This window comes from Cebus imitator, unplaced genomic scaffold (genome assembly GCF_001604975.1).
Source record: "Cebus imitator isolate Cc_AM_T3 unplaced genomic scaffold, Cebus_imitator-1.0 Scaffold87, whole genome shotgun sequence".
In the NCBI taxonomy this organism is placed as follows: Eukaryota; Metazoa; Chordata; class Mammalia; order Primates; family Cebidae; genus Cebus; species Cebus imitator.
Window position 1 is genome coordinate 3,586,056 of NW_016107402.1, and position 16,873 is coordinate 3,602,928.

General features: G+C 49.1%; 2 protein-coding genes across 5 annotated transcripts in view; both read right to left on the reverse strand.

Moving 5' to 3' along the window:
* LOC108308699 (aurora kinase A and ninein interacting protein) overlaps window positions 1-3,762 on the reverse strand; it is a 31,519-nt gene extending 27,757 nt beyond the window's left edge. Inside the window, exon 1 of the mRNA XM_017534622.2 lies at window positions 3,569-3,762. Coding sequence (XP_017390111.1) covers window positions 3,569-3,646 — 78 coding nt within the window. The 5' untranslated portion in view covers window positions 3,647-3,762. The remainder of the gene's footprint in view (window positions 1-3,568) is intronic.
* Window positions 3,763-5,447: 1,685 nt separating this feature from the next.
* Window positions 5,448-16,873, reverse strand: part of PAQR7 (progestin and adipoQ receptor family member 7) — a 14,787-nt gene continuing 3,361 nt past the window's right edge. For 2 of the 4 annotated variants that reach the window (XM_017534626.2, XM_037740672.1), the window contains exons 2-3: window positions 13,900-14,005; window positions 5,448-7,780 (exon numbers count right to left, since the gene is read on the reverse strand). In XM_017534626.2, coding sequence (XP_017390115.1) covers window positions 6,712-7,758 — 1,047 coding nt within the window. In that variant the 5' untranslated portion in view covers window positions 7,759-7,780; window positions 13,900-14,005 and the 3' untranslated portion in view covers window positions 5,448-6,711. Of the gene's footprint in view, window positions 7,781-11,874; window positions 12,118-13,899; window positions 14,006-16,873 lie in introns of those variants that run through there. The other 2 variants (XM_037740674.1, XM_037740673.1) reach the window with 2 other exon arrangements.

Consider the following 16,873-nt stretch of genomic DNA (forward strand, 5'->3'; position numbering starts at 1 on the left):
AAAAAAAAAAAAAAAAAAAAAAAAAAAGCAAATCTAGTAAACATACAAGACCAAAGTAATGAGGCCAAATGGGTAGTTCAAATTAGGAGAGATGCAAACTCACTCCAAACATAGACCATGATTGTCTGCTGACCAGACAACAAACTGCTCATTCTCTCATAAATAGCAGACAATTCTGTTTAGAGATAAGTGCGAAGAGGCATGTTTCCAAAAACACAGCTGCATCTATCCCTGACATTAAATCTCAAAGGACTGCGTGCCTATTTGATAGCCACTCTAGGAAGAGGCACCTTGTGAAAAGGAATCTTTAGTACTCTTCTCTGGGTTGGAAATCAGAGCAATAGATAACAGTCAGGAACCAAAGTTTTTAATAAGTATCTTTGGGAATCAAGTGACAAGAAGGAGAAATGGTGTTAGTGAGCATGGTCATAAGGTCCAGGCCTCCAGAAATCAGAGTAAGGTAAGGGCCTAGAGACCCTGAAAGATTCTATACCTGCCATGCACTACATCAACAGGACAAATGTTTTCACAGTAACACTGCCAGGGAAAACATATGATTTGGGGTATAAGAATTATAGACAGGCCAGCTGTGGTGGCTCATGCCTATAATCCTAGCACTTTGGGAGTCTGAGGTGGGCGGATGACCTGAGGCCAGAAGTTTGAGACCAGCTTGGCCAACATGGTAAAATCCTGTCTCTACTAAAAATACAAAAATTAGCCAGTTGTGGTGACACATGCCCATAATCCCAGCTACTCAGCAGGCTAAAGCAGAGAATCACTTGAACTTGGGAGGTGGAGGCTGCAGTGACCTGAGATCATGCCATTGCACTCCAGCTTGAGTGACAGAGCAAGACTCCATCTCAAAAGACCATGGAAGTGGTACCTCTACAAGTCTGCAAAAAAAAAAAAAAAAAAAAAAAAAAACACACACAGAATTATAGACAGACAAATACTGGCTCTCCTCTTCCCTGTGGGATATTCCCTTTCTTTCTCTCCTGAACTCTTTATAGTTCTATTTCTGTCTTTCTAAATTAAATTGGAGGCCAGGTGTGGTGGTTCACACTCGTAATCCCAGTACTTTAGGAGGCCACAGTGGGCAGATCACTTGAGCTCAGGAGTTCAAGACCAGCCTGGGCAACACAGTGAAACCCTGTCTTTACAAAAAAATGAGCTGTGGCACTATGCCTGTAGTCCCAGCTACTCAGGAGGCTAAGGCAGGAGGATCACCTCAACTGCCTGGGGGTGTTGAGGCTGCAGTTAGTCGTGATTACGTCACTGCACTCCAGCCTGGGTGACGGAGTGAGACCCTGTCTCAAAAATTAATTAATAAATCCAAGTGGTATACAAGTTTTCCACCCATTCCATGTCATTCAAGAATGTATTCTGGCTGGGCACGGTGGCTCACGCTCGTAATCCCAGCACTTTGGGAGGCCGAGGTGGGTGGATCACAAGGTCAGGAGTTCTAGACCAGCCTGGCCAACATGGTGAAACCCCGTCTCTACTAAAACTATAAAAATTAGCTGGGTGTGGTGGCAGGTGACTGTAATTTCAACTACTCAGGAGACTGAGGCAAGAGAATCACTTGAACCCGGGAGGCAGAGGTTGCAGTAAGCCAAGATCACTCCATCACTCCATTGCACTCCAGCCTTGGCGACAGAGCAAGACTCCATCTCTTAAAAAAAAAAAGAGTATTCTAAGGGAGGGTACAAACGGCTTGTTCCTGATTCAAGGAGTAATAAATAGCCATTGCACATTTTAGGTTGTTTTTTTTTTTTTTTTTTTTTTTGAGACGAAGTCTTGCTCTGTTACCCAGGCTGGAATGCAGTGACATGATCTCAGCTTACTGCAACCTCTGCCTCCCGGGCTCAAGCGATTCTTCTGCCTCAGCCTCCCGAGTACTTGGGACTACAGGCGCCCACCACCATGCCCAGCTAATTTTTGTATTTTTAGTAGAGACAGTGTTTCGCCATATTGGCCAGGCTGGTCTCGAACACCTGACCTTGTGATCCACCTGACTCGGTCTTCCAAAGTGCTGGGATTACAGTGAGCCACTGTGCCCAGCCTGATCATTTTTAAAAAAATAAAACAATCAAATTTTTCATCTATAAAACCAGGATAATGACAGAATCTACTTTATTGAATTTTGGTGAGTACCTGCCATTGATAAGGTATGTAAAGTCCCAGCAAAGTGCCTGACACTTAGAAAGCAGCCAATAAAGATTGGGTATTGTTATAATTTATATACCTCTTTTCTTCCCTATAAGACTGTGAGCAACTTGAGAGCAAGAATCTTGCCCCTGGTGTCTGTTTTGAGCCTGTTTTCTGTATGTAAAATGGATATCTTTACACTATCTACTACATAGAATTGTACCAAACAAAATAACATATCTAAAATACTTAGCACCAGCATAAAATGCTCAATAAACAGGAACTGAAAAGCATCCTGCCTAGGTGACAGACCTGTGACTGCCAGCTCCTCCTAGTTGGGCAGGCCTAAGTTAGTTACTCAACCTCAGTTTCCTCATTCCCAGCAAGAATGAGGATACATATAACCCATATTCAGTATCTAATGCAGTATCCGGCAACCAGTGATTGCTCAGTAGATAGGAGGCCAGCTCCCCTTCCCATAGCTTCTACTTTTCCCCTCAAAGTTACCGGTTCTGGGCAGGCAGATGGCCTGCAACCTGGCAAATTGGGTGGAAACAGACCCTGCGGTGAGAATTTCCCAAATTTGCCTTCGCATCTATCTCCAATCCTCCAGCCTCTACTAGGACGTCGTGCAGGGACTCTGGGCTCCTATGGAGCCTACTCAGTTAAACTGCTCAGAGCGAACTCCGCCTGAGCCTCCGCCTCTCCCACCCCCGAACCTCGCCGCCGGCCACGCCCCGCTCCGCCCCGGTCCTCCGCCGCACGCGCTTCCTTGCGCCCCCCGCCCCTCCCTGTAAGGTTCGCGGAGAAAAGAAGAGACCCAAAGTCAGGCAAGCAGGTTCAATTAACCCCATAATAATCAAACGAGGGGTTTATATGGGGTGAGAGGGGCCTAAGGGAGTTTCAGGACTGAGATAATCTATCAGCTTGTAACAGGCACAGAGATAGTTTGTTACCTTGTGACAGACATGCAATACCTTATCCTGTGACTTTTGTGGCGGCAGTTTATTTTAAAAAAACAGGATTTTACAGGTATGTGTAAAGCGGAAATTTACAAGTATGGATAACAAACACTTGTTTTCCCTGTCCTCCCCGAGCTGCCCAGATGGCTGTAATCAGGCTTTGCTTAATTGTAGCACCCTAGATCGGCGTTCAGGAATGCAGCTGCAGGGCAATCAGTGAGAAGAGTCAGCTGGCGCGGAGGGGGTTTCCCGAGGCAGCTCGTCTCTAACACTCCCCGAACCCTATTTTTCAACCTTCTTCAGACCCCAATCCCTCTCGCCTGTGAATCTCCAACACTGTTCCCTTCTCTGTCCCCGACTTCGCCTCCATCACCTCCAGGTGTCCCCCAGACTCCTCCCGTCTTACGCCTCCAGGCCCTGCCGGTCCCCCGACGCCCTCTCATGCCCCAGCGTCCCACCTGCACTTTCCGCCTCTTCAACGCCGCCGCGTCCAGCCAGACGCCGCAGGCCTCCTCTTCGGGGTCTGTCCGCCTCATGGTCGTGGAGGAGAGTAAGCCAGCAGGACGCCGGCGCGGGCCCCCGACGCCTCAGGGAACAACAGTACTGCAGCAGCCAACGTTCGGATCTCGCGCCAACGCTGGGGGCGGGACTACGCCGCTGCCGCCCCGGGCGCTGGTCCCGCCCCCTTCTCTTTACCCCGCCCACCGCTAACTTTTGTTGCGGGTCCTAGAGTGCGTGCTGTGTCTTTCCCTGCGCCAAGAAGTGCGTGTTCTTTCTGATCTGCTCATTCAAGACCGGATTCCGGAAGCTGCTGTGTGAACGGTTCTCAACAGCCTCAGAAATGTGCATGTTCTTTTTGCTGCATTGAAAATTTCTTACAGTAAATATAATAACTACCCCGGGTTTAGGACTTTGCTCTTGTCATCCCTGAATCTTCGTGATCATCCCAAGAAGGAAGCTGCGGAGCGGAGATCAGGCCCGCCGACCCCACACCGGGGGTCCTCGACCTAAATGGTTACCGACACTCGAGGGTACGAACTACTTCGGTAATTTTTTTTTTAATGTAAGGGTAACTACGAGGCCACATGGAAGAGGATTTTGAAGAAGTTAAAATTTGGTGTCAAGAGGCTTTCAGTCCTGCTTTCACCGTTTACTGTGCCGGATTTTAAAGAGGGATCAAAGGAGGTTTGCGAAAGTACTTTGTGAATTTAGAAAACCCCTTGGAAATGCAAAAATGCTGGCACCTCACCCATCCTTCCGTTCCTAACCACAATCTCCATAGATGAAATATGTGTATATTATATGTAATTTTTACATATTGTATATTTTAATATATCAAAAACATTTTTAATTTTTTTTTTGAAAGGGTCAGAAGCTCAGCCACCTCCTGCCCAGTGTACCGCAGATTGGCCAGGAGCCTGAGCCATCTCTGCAGCCAGAGCCTGTCTTCACGGTGGACAGAGCCCTCTCACTCTGTCACCCAGGCTGGAGTAACAATGGCACAATCTCAGCTCACTGCAACCTCCTAGGCTCACAAGATCCTCCCACCTCAGCCTCCCAAGTAGCTGGGACTACAGGTGTGTGCCACCACGCCCAGCTAGTTTTTGTGTTTTTAGTAGAAATGGGTTTTTGCCATGTTGGTCAGGCTGGTCTCAAATTTCTGCCCTCAAGTGATCCACCTGCCTCAGACTCCCAAAGTGCTGGGATTACAGGTGTAAACCACCACACCTGGCCTATATCAAAATATTTATTTATATACACATATTTTACATGTGTGTATGCCTCATAAGGTCCTCCATGATATGTTAGCAGTGAAATGATATTTCTAATTAATGTGGGTTTTCTTCTTATCTTCCTAATTTTCCTTCATTGTATATATATTGCTGTGTACTATGGAAAAAGCAATATTAGAAGAGTTAACATAAAATACTCCTTTGGAGTGCATGTGAGGGGCCTCAATATGTGTGATGGAGTGTACACACCCTTGCCTCCTCCACTAAAAAGCAAACAAACAAGAAATCCTTCTTAATTGAAGGAAAAGACAAACAAAAAAAAAGAAAATCTTTGTCAGATTATAAAGTGGGATTACGTATATTTTAAACACATTACTTCTAAAACTTTAGTAATAAAACTGCCCCCTACTCTCTTGCCAAACAAATTTTGTATATATAGATATGGTATCTAAGGCCCCAATCCCATCCTCCAGCAAAGATAAACAAGAACTGCTCCCTCCACCCTGTGTCCACTCCCAGGGGCCCCAGCTTCCTTCAGAAAACCTCTTCCAGTAGTGTGAGCCGGGACCCCTCCCTGAAACAGGAGACAGAAAACAAAGAGGCAGCTACTGTCACACTTTATTGCATCTAGGCCATAATCCAGACCACCCAAGCCCCAGCCCTTTTTCCTTCCACACCTCTGGGTCTCTGCACAGGTTTCCCTCTGCCTGGAATGCCCTCCTGTTCTCCATCTGCAAACTCCTATTCACACTCCCCAACCCAAGACCCTGAGGTCTGGTTATTCCTTCCTCAGCGCTTCCCTTGACAGTTCGTTCTGATATCAAAGCCTTTGTCTGCCGGGCACGGTGGCTCATGCCTGTAATCCCAGCACTTTGAGAGGCCTAGGCAGGCAGATCACCTGAGGTCAGGAGTCTGAGACCAGCCTGACCAACATGGAGAAAGCCCATCTCTACTAAAAATACAAAAAATTAGCTGGGCATGGTTATGCATGCCTGTAATCCCAGCTACTCAGGAGACTCAGGGAGGAGAATCACTTGAACCTAGAAGGTGGAAATTCTGTGAGCCGAGATTGCACTATTGCACTCCAACCTGTGCAACAAGAGGGAAATTCCATCTCAAAAAAAAAAAAAAAAGCCTTTGTCATCTTGCATTGATCCACAGGGTCCAGCAGTCACCTGCCTCTGAGCAGAGGCCCAGGAAACACTGAATGGATAAATGAATTCTTAAAAATAGAACTAGGAGAGAAGCTGGGAACAGGCTGTGTAGGACACAGAAGCCACAGCTAGAAGATCTGGGACTCACTGTCTGGGATGGTGACTGAAGGGGTATAAGCACTGGAGGGACCCATTTGTATCTGGCACAGTCTATTACCTTGGGGTCTCTCTGCAGCTCCAACACCTGTAGCTGGGCTTCAAGGGGCAGTAAGATCCTGCATCTATTTTGGGCCTGCCCCGTCTGTATCCAGCAATGAAATCTGAGTAGAGGTGGGTTGCCAAGGCCTCCCCTGCCTCAGCTCAAATCTGACTCTGGCCTAAGTTTTACCTCCGGCCCAGACAATCTAGATGCCCCAATCCTCACTAAGTAATCCCAGTGAGTAGCAGTGGAGGAGCAAACTGGAGTGGCCCACACTTTTAACTCTTTCCTTCTCCCAGCACAAGGAGCTGGGCAGGCCCAGGAGTGGACCCCAGCAGCTCCCAGCCAATCCCTAAATCCAAGAATTGGTCAGTGACGCCCTTGGCAGTTGAGTTGTTTATAGAGTCACCGTGGGCCAGACACAAACAACTTTACCAGGACTTGCTTCCACCTGGAGCCAAGCGCAGACCCCTGTCCCCCCACTCTACCTCCCCCGCTACCAGATGCCCCCCCCTTCACTTGGTCTTCTGATCAAGTTTGCGCTGTACCAGCTGGCTCAGGAGAAATGCAGTGAGGACGCTGCTGCCCACCGTGAGCAGGAAGAGGCCAAAGAAGTTGTGAGGCCAGTGCATGTGCAGAGGCTCATAGATGGGCCGTCGGGCCTGATAGTCCAGTGCCACAGCCTCCAGCTGAGCCAACGTGCACAGCACCAAGAAGATGTGGAAAAGTTGGTGGCCCTGCCCAAAGACATGGCAGCTGCCGGGGAACCAGCGCTCGGGCATGAAGGTAGAGAAGAAAGCAGCAGCCAGCAGAAAGAAGACCACCTGGCACTTGTGGTAGAGAAGAGCTGGGTCATCCGTGGCAGGGTCAGAGGACACCAAGATACGATGCACCACAGGACTGATGTCCAGCGCGTAGGCCAGGACTGAGGGCACCTCCTGGCATATGCGGCCCAGCAGGCCTGGTTTCTGGATGTACTTGTTATAGCAAGAGCCAATGCAGGAAAGCCAGGCGAGAAAGGCAGCCATGGGCAGAAAAACGGCCTGCACCTGAGCATGCCAGGTGGGCTCGATAGCATAGTAGAAGTGTGCCAAGGCGCTGCCAAACTGGTACACAGCCACCCCCACATAGTCCAGGAAGAAGAAGCTGTAATGCCAGAACTCGGACTTGGCCTGCAGGAGGTGAGCCAAGGCACTGAAGGAGAGGTAGGTGAAAGAGGCGAGGACAATGATGAAGAGGGGCAGGGCATGTGGGTCTCCCCAGAAGTCCACGGTCCCCACAAAGAGAGCCAGCCGCAACAGCAGCACCAGGGCCGCCAGCAGGTGGGTCCAGACATTCACAGCCTCGTTGTGCTGCTGGAACAGCGTGCGGAAGTAGAAGCGCCAGGTCCGATGCAGCGGCCGGTAACCCACATAGATATAGGGCTTCCAGAAGAGTGGTGGCACTTCGGCCTGGTTCACTGTGAAGACAGGCTCTGGCTGCAGAGACGGCTGAGGCTCCTGGATGACATGCCGCAGTCTGGGCAGGAGGTAGCCGAGCTTCTGGGCCATGGCCATGGCCATGGCTGTGGGCCCGGGCAGGGAGCTGGGAGAGAGGCCAGAGCAAAGTCAGGGGCCTGGTGTCCTCACCCCCACGAGCAGCAGCTGGGGACTCTGATGCCCAGATCTTACTCCCTCCTCTCTGACACCCTTATCCTTACACTGGGTTTAAGAACAGAAGACTCATCCTATGGAATTCCTCATCTCTGACCTCATGAGAGCAAGGATCCCTGACGTGTCCCAGGTACCTAGAACTGTGTCTGACACATAGTCGGTGCTCAATAAATGTTTGAGGAATGTATTAATTAATTAATAAGGCTCCCTGCCTCATTAATTTTCTTTTTGGTCCAGGCTATACCCAGCGGCACTATCTGTTTTCTCTCCTAAAGAACAGATCTGGCTGTGTGAAACACGGGAGGGGTCAGGCTCTTTGAGCCTCTGTGTTCATGCCACCATTAGTGTTCATCTGATGGCAAGAATGACCTTGCTAACAGACCCACTGCCTGTGTAGCTCCTTGAGAGTGGCTAGTGACCCTCCATTACCCGGCATGACCTAAGTGACCCTCCATTTAGGTCATTTGCCCCTACTGACCCTCTATTATCCAGCATGACCTAAATGACCCTCCATTTAGGTCATTTGCCCCTACTGACCCTCTATTATCCGGCATGACCTAAATGACCCTCCATTTAGGTCATTTGCCCCTACTGACCCTCTATTATCCAGCATGACCTGGTCCCTGCTACCTTCTCCAGTCTTGTTTTGCAACCACAGGGCACTTCAAATCCAGTCCCAGCCCCACCAACCCCTGGACTGCTCTTTCACATGTCTGTAGCTTTGCACAAGCCATTCCCTCTGCCTGAGACATTTTCCTCATCTTCCTACCATGGCAAACCCCTATTCATCCCTCAAAAGCTCATTTCTTGGCTACACATGAGGCCTCACTCCTGTAATCCCAGAGCTTTGAGAGGCCAAAGCAGGAGGATTGCTTGAGGCCAGGAGTTGAAGACCAGCCTGGGCAACATAGTGAGCTACTATCTCTACAAAAAAGTTAGCCAGGTGTGGTGTCACGTGCCTGCAATCCTAGCTGTTGGGGAGGCTGAGGCAGGAGGATCGCTTGAGCCCAGGAATTCGACATACAGTGAACTATGATCACACTACTGCACTCAAGCCTGATCTCAAGGGAGATCCTGTCTCTTAAAAAAACAAACAGGCCGGGCGTGGTGGCTCACGCCTGTAATCCAAGCACTTTGGAGGCCAAGGCAGGCGGATCACCTGAGGTCGGGAGTTCAAGACCAGCCTGACCAACATGGTGAAACCCCGTCTTAAAAAATAATAAAAAAATAAATAACGTATTTCTTCTATGATGCTTTCTCTGGCCTCCTGAACCTCCTATGATGACCCCTCCACTTGAGTGCCTATCAGACCATCATTTGATGATCTGATTACAACACTTCTCATGATTGTTCATGTGAGCTCATCAAGGGTAGGCAGTTTGTCTCATTATTTAGTGAATCCCTGGTGCTTAGCAAGTAGCTGGCACTCAATGTTTGCTGAATGAAAGAACAACATGACACCATTCTAATAACACTTCATCCCTTCCAGGCCCAACTCAAGACTGCTTTTTTCCTGAAAGTCCCCAGTTTAACAACTGATGAACCACACCCCCACTCTCAAAGTCCCCTCTCCAACCCCTTCCCCAACTGCCCATGACTGCTAATTCCAAATAAATCTAATAGAACCCCTGACCCTGGCATTCAAGGCCCACATAACTTGCTCCCACTACCCTTATTCCCCACCTAACCCCAATGTCACACTCTGTGCCACCTTCCTTTCCCTGCACTGAATTCCTTTAAGGCCAGTACAAGCTGCCACCTCTGGGGCCTCCTTACTGCTCCCCCAACCCCACTTTCCGCTGACCTATGATGAGTTACACAGTTTAACTTTGATTCATTCATTTAGCAAACATTTACTAAGCCCTTCTTTGCTTCAGATCCTGTGCTGGATGGGACAAGGAAAAGAGTGGAAGATTTGATCCCTGCCCTCAGGAATGTCATGATCTGGCAGAAGATATAGAAACAAAAGCAAATAACAGCAAGTGCTCACACAGCACTTGCCAGAAGCTTCCCAACAACCCTGAGAAGTAGACAATCATTATTCCCATTTTCCAGATAAGGAAACTGAGGCACAGAGAAGTTAAGTGCCTTGCCCACCCACCTACCCAGGAAGTAGCAGGTGGCAGAGGCATGCTCTGAATTCAAGTCTGTTTTTTTTTGTTTTTTGTTTTTTTTTTGAGGTAGAGTTTTGCTCTCATCACCCAGGCTGGAGTGCAATGGCACAATCTCGGCTCACTGCAACCTCCACCTGCCGGATTCACACAATTCTCTTGTCTCTTCCTCCCGAGTAGCTGGGATTACAGGCGCCTGCCATCACACCTGGCTAATTTTTGTATTTTTAGTAGAGATGGTGCTTTACCACATTGACCAGGCTGGTCTCGAACTCCTGACTTCAGGTGATCCACACGCTTTGGCTTCCTAAAGTGCTGCGATTACAGGCATGAGCCCAGCCTTGTTTTGTTTTTAGATGGGGTCTTGTTCTGTCCCCCAGGCTGGAGTACAGTGGTATAATCACAGCTCACTACAGCCTTGACCTCATGGGCTCAAGCAATCTTCCTATCAGCCTCCCAAGTGGCTGGAACTACAGGTATATGTTACCATGCCCAGCTGATTTTTAAAATGTATTTTTACTTTATTGTAGAGTCAGGGTCTCACTTTGCTGCCCAGGATGGTCTTGAACTCCTGGCCTCAAGCGATCCTCCCACTCGGCCTCCCAAAGTGCTGGGATTACAGGTGTGAGCCACTGTGCTCTTAACCAGTACCATCAACTGTACTTTGCAACACAAGGTGGCAAGGGCTATTTATCATTTCATAATTATATGCTGTTTTACGTGGCATCAATTGTATAATTCAGGCTTACCATCATTCACTGAGTCATTCATTAACTCAAATATTTATTGAAAACCTGCCAAACAATCTCTCCCTGCCTGCCAAATAAATTCCCTCCAAGCTTATTTATTGGACTCAGTGTTCAGGTGTTTTATTTGTTGGACTCATTTGTTCATCAGATATCTATTGTGACTACCTTTGCACCAGTCACCGGACAAGGAAAAGAGATTCAGGCAGGATAAAGCATTCATGTTCTCTGCCACCAGCTACGCTGTGATCACCCCTGAGACCACTCAAATAAGTCACACATAGTCCAAGTAAATGCATGGTGCTTGCTATGCAATGGTAGCATCAAGACGACCCCATCCCCCAAGACCACATCTTCCGAGTCTGATTTGCATTCCTAAGCTCCTCGTGCATTAGGATTCTGGCATCACCCCTGCTCCCCAGCTTTCCTAGTCCAGTGGGGAAACATGAGTCTTGACACTGCCGCATAGAGGCTACTACTTAGGACAACAGGGGTGTGCAGGATGCTTCTATTCCCCAGCAAGCCTGGCACAGGGTAGATTTAGGAAGCAGACATTGCTGCTACACTAATTCATGGGGCCACTTCCATCCAGAGCACAAGGAACCCCTGGCCAGCCTTGCTGGTTGGGGAGCCACTACTGAATTTCTCCATTTCCCCAAAAGACTGGGCTTCAACCTCAACAATCTGGCCCCTACTCTTGTCCACAATTTTGTCTTCCCAATTCAGAACCTTGGAGGGCCAGAAAAGACCTCTGGAAGCACCTTGTGGGGCTCTCTTGTTTTACATTTAGGAAAGCAGAGCCCAGACACTGGAAGGCCTTCCCCAGGAGTCCTCCCACCAGCAAGGTTTCTATTCCACTACGGTGGCAAAGACCAGGGAATGAAGACGATGGATGTGCCCTGTGGACACCTAGCTCCTGGGTCCTTGTGATCTGATAAGTCTGGTCCTGTGCTCCATATCCCACTCTTGGAACTTCCCAAGGTATAACAGCACATTAAAGACTCTAAAAAGGGCTGGACAGGATGGCTCATGCCTGTAATCCCAGCACTTTGGGAGGCTGAGGCAGGCAGATCACCGGAGACCAGGAGTTCGAGACCAGCTTGGGCAACATGGTGAAACCCCGTCTCTACGAAAAAATTAAAAAATTAGCCAGGCACGGCGATATGCACCTGTATTTCCAGCTACCTGGGTAGCTGGGGCAGGAGGGACCCTTGAGCCTGGGACATGGAGGCTGCCAGGAGCCAAGACTGTACCACTGTACTCCAGCCTAGGTGACAGAGAGTCATCCTGTCTCAAAAAAAAGCTCTAAGAAGTCCTGCAGCAAAGAATTCGGCTTAGCTTTGTTGAGTCAACATTTGCCAAGCTTATGTGACCATGGATTCCTTCCCTGGTAATAATTATATTATAAAGCCAGTTGAGGACAGGTGTGGTGGCTCACGCCTGTAATCCCAGCACTTTGGGAGGCCAAGGTGGGCAGATCACGAGGTCAAGAGATTGAGACCATCCTGGCCAACGTGGTGAAACCCTGTCTCTACTAAAACTATAAAAATTAGCCGGGCGTGGTGACACTCGCCTGTATTCCCAGCTACTTGGGAGGCTGAGAGAGGAGAATCACTTGAACCCAGGAGGCGGAGGTTGCAGTAAGCCGAGATCGTGCCGCTGCACTCAGCCTAACAGAGTTAGACTCTGTCTCAAAAAAAAAAAAAAAAAAAGCCTGTTGAAATGTAGTAATCATTTACTATATGCCCACTCTCTAAAGTCCTGTTGCAATTAACCCTCATAACTGGCCTGTGAGGTAGGTATTGTTCTGCCCATTTTGTTGTGGATAGTAAAACTCAGAGAAGTTAAAAGTTCCCAGCTGGGTGTAGTGGCTCACACCTATAATCCCACCATACTGGGAGGCCGAGGTGGGCAGATCACCTGAGGTCAGGAGTTTGAGACCAGCCTGGCCAACATGGTGAAACCCTGTGTCTACTAAAAATACAAAAATTAGTTGGGCATGGTGGTGCATGCTTCTAATCCTAGCTACTGAGGAGGCTGAGACAGGAGGCAGGAGAATTGATTGAGCCCAGGGAGCTGAGATTGCAGTGAGCTGAGATCACACCACCGCACTCCAGCCTGGGTGACAAAGTGAGACTCTGTCTCACACACATACACAAAAAACTCCTTAACCAAGGTTGGAGGGTGGGGAGGAAGCAGATGGGGAGTGAGAGAGGTGGAGCCAGGACTGGGCTGCAGATGCTTGCAGACACTCTGCTGCTGCCCTGCTCCAGGCACTCTTGACTACACCCCACAGAACAACTTTGCAAAATCCTGGTCTAAAGCAGGCAACCAGGCCCTTTCTTGTAAATTACTTTCTTAGGCTTCTAGCAATTCAGTCTCCCTCAGTTGCTGGCTACCTGCTTGCTCCTGATCTTCTCCCAGGGAGGCCCACACGGCCACCTCCTCAGGTGAGTGACAGTGCTTGCTTCTGCCTCCCTTCCACAGACATAATGGGCCCTAAGGACAGAACCCAGAGGCAACATGCTAGGATGAGAGGGGCTCAGCCTCCCTATTTTCTTTAGACAGCAGCTAAAGGCCTCATTCTATCTAAATAGGTCTATTTTCAGAATTAGTTTCCACCACCTGACTCCATGGAAAGGGACTCTGATCCAGGGGAAAGGAAAAAGCAGGGGCAAGGGTCAAGCTTGAGCCAGAGGGATGAGGATGGGTATCCAGAGGTCACCATTAGGGCATCCTCTGAGTGATCGGCCTCTGAGTCGTGTGCCCACTAGGCTGCTGGGCCCTGTCTATTCAGGTGGCCCAGCCCAGCCCACCTCCATGGGCCCCCTCTAAGTCTGGCAAATTGCACTGGGTACCTGAGAGTTTTCTCGAGCCTGGGGGTTGGTAACCTCTACTGTGGGACTGGGCAAGTTCACCAGATGCCGGGCACTGGATGGCACTTCCACAGATGAGGGGCACTGGGGCGGGGCTTCTAGGGACTGGGGGTGTCTTGTGTGATGTCACCAGAGGGTGGGGCTAAAGACAACCTCCCATACCTCTCCTCCCCCACTTCACTACTCCCATAGTGGTGAAATCCATGCTAAACTGTGTGCCTTCTTAGCCAGGCCTCCGTTGCAGAAAGCAGCTCACCATTCACCTCTGGGTGACATATAGGGAGGGAAACTGAGGGCCAGCTGAAAAGTTTGACTTACCTAAGATCACACAGCAAGGCAAAGGCAAAGCCGGGTGACTAGGGCCTGGATGTCAGGGAAACTTCGGTTTGATGGATGTCAGGCAAACTTCGGTGGCTTCTGTCTACTACTCAGTGGGAATCAGAATGGATGGAGGTTAGGAATAAAGGAAAAAGCAGACACTATAAAAGCACACAGAGGAGATGGACTTCAGATTCAGACAAACCAGGTTTGAATCCTGATTCCACAATATGCTAGCTGTATGACCTTAGATAAGTGACTCACCTTCTCCGATCCTTAGCTCCCTCATGGGAATTACAATATTATCTACCTCATAGGTTGCTGCAAAGATTAAGTTTATTCGAACAAAGTTTTATCTTCATTTAGGGACTCAACAAATGATCACAATTATTATTAATAATAATAGTAGTAATCTTTGCAATATCCCCAGCCTGAAAGATTTGCTTAGAGTTTTCTTAAAAACTGTCCTCTCTTAGCCCTCAATAGCTAGTTCCATTGGATTTGGGGGCCTCAGGAAGTTCGCTGTGTTCTTAAACATTTACCTTATCCCTGGGGGTGTAGACCAGGGAAATTTGGCTAGAGTGTGGACTTCTGAGGACACTGACCTTACTTTATCATTAAACTGTTCTCAGCAAAGACCATTCAGAGTAACTGTTCTGAATTCACAGAGCCCTTGGCCGGGCGTGGTAGCTCACGTCTGTAATCCAAGCACTTTGGAGGCCAAGGCGGGTGGATCACCTGAGGTCAGGAGTTCAAGACCAGCCTGACCAACATGGTGAAACCCCATCTTAAAAAAAAAAAAAAGAGGCCGGGCGCGGTGGCTCAAGCCTGTAATCCCAGCACTTTGGGAGGCCGAGGCGGGTGGATCACGAGGTCAAGAGATCAAGACCATCCTGGTAACATGGTGAAACCCCGTCTCTACTAAAAATACAAAAAATTAGCTGGGCATGGTGGCGCGTGCCTGTAGTCCCAGCTACTCAGGAGGCTGAGGCAGGAGAATTGCCTGAACCCAGGAGGCGGAGGTTGCGGTGAGCCGAGATCACGCCATTGCACTCCAGCCTGGGTAACAAGAGCAAAAACTCCGTCTCAAAAAAAAAAAAAAAAAGAATTCGCAGAGCCCTGAAAATTGGTGCTTACTCACAGGCTCAAGAGATGTGGCTGAGAAGTAACAGGCCCAGGGGAAGGGGCCTCAACTCCAGCAGCCCCAGCAGCCCCATTGGAGAGTGGGAGGGCACAAGAGGGTGAGCCAAATTGGCTGGTAATCCGAAAGGCACGCAGTGTAGCCTGGGTATGTCTTGCAGGAGGTTTGGGAGGCGTCTGGGTTGGCAGAACCTCAGAAGTGAAATCTCCAGGGTTCCAGTGGGAGTGCCCTGTCAGTCTAAGCTGCTCCTTCTTCCCTTCCCCTCCCCTCCCCTCTACTTCCCCACCTCTCCCAGTTCATATTCCTCAACTCAAGGTCAGCCCTCCTCACCTCCCTCCTCAACTGGAGGCTTGCAAGCCCTAGCCTGCTCTCCAAGGATACACACTGTCAAAGGCTCCCATAACACCCTTGGGGCAAACAGACCAGGCTGTGGGGAGGTGGTAGAAAATGGGCTATGAAGAGGGAGAGCCCTGGGTTACCCCCGTCTCACAGATTTCACTCAGTGTTTACTATATGCCAGCCTCAATGCCATCGAGGCATTCTGTGTGCTGGGGCACCCAGAAAATGAAGCAGACAGGCTGCCTGCCCCGATGGGCTCACCCATACAAATGCCCATGGGGCCTAGGAAGATCCAGCCTGGAGGGAAGCCAGCAGGTGGTGACCCTGGAGAATTGGAGAAGGCTGCTGCCCTGCGGGTGGGCATCCTCCACTAATCTCCGGCAGGCTGACTTCAAGAGAAGCCAGAAGTCTCATTTTTACATGAGTATGAAATTTTGGATCTGGAATTCATCTGCTGTGTGACTTTTCAAGAGTCCCTCAACCTCCCTGATCTTGTTTCCTCATTAGAATCAGAGGATTAAAATAGCTGCCTCTTGGGTTCTTGTGGAAGCAAAACAAAGCCACAGATGCCAGGTGTTGGCTCTGGCACAGTGCTAGCTCTGCTATTTCTGTGGGATTCTCGTCCTGACTCAGCCACTCAATCCCTGTGTAACCTTTGACAAGTCCCTTCTTCTCTTGGCCCTGTTTAAATTCACCAGTGACTTGTAAGGGCCCTCAGGCCCTGGGACAGTCCAAGAATATTTACTTTAGGGATCTGATGTGCCAGGCGCTGGAGCTTCCTCGGTTGACAGAGCCATTTAAACCACTGCCCTCATAGAAAAGTCCAGGGAATTCATACCCAATGGTAATACTTCAGGATTTTTTTTTTTTTTTTTTTGAGACAGGGTCATGCTCTGTTGCCCAGGCTAGAGTGCAGAGGTACAAACACAGCGCACTTCAGCCTCAACCTCCAGGCTCCAGTGATCCTTCTGCTTCAGCCTCTTGAGTAGTTAGGATCACACATGCACACCACCATGCCTATTTTTTTTTAATTATGTGTAGAGAAAAGGTCTTGCTACGTTGCCCAGGCTGGTCTCGAACTTCTGGTCTCAAGTGATCCTCCCACCTCGGCCTCCCAAAGTGTTGGGATTACAGGCGTGAGCCACAGTGCCCAACCAACACCTCAATATATTAATACCCTGCCCAAATGGACCTTATAGCTCAGCTAAATAACACCTATTATAAGCATTATTTGGTTACAACTCCACTTCCTCTTTTGCCTCCTTCTTGGCATGCAAAACATTGTTGCCTTTCTGTGCCCTGATTGTTCCGGCACATTCTCTTAAAGACAACTTTTTCTCAACATGGAATAGTCTAACCCCATTAGACACAAAAAATAAGGCCAGACCAATGTTAATACTGGGGCTGTCGGAGGAAAACTCTCTTTTTTTTTTTTTTTGAGACGGAGTTTCGCTCTCGTTACCCAGGCTGGAATGCAATGGCGCGATCTCGGCT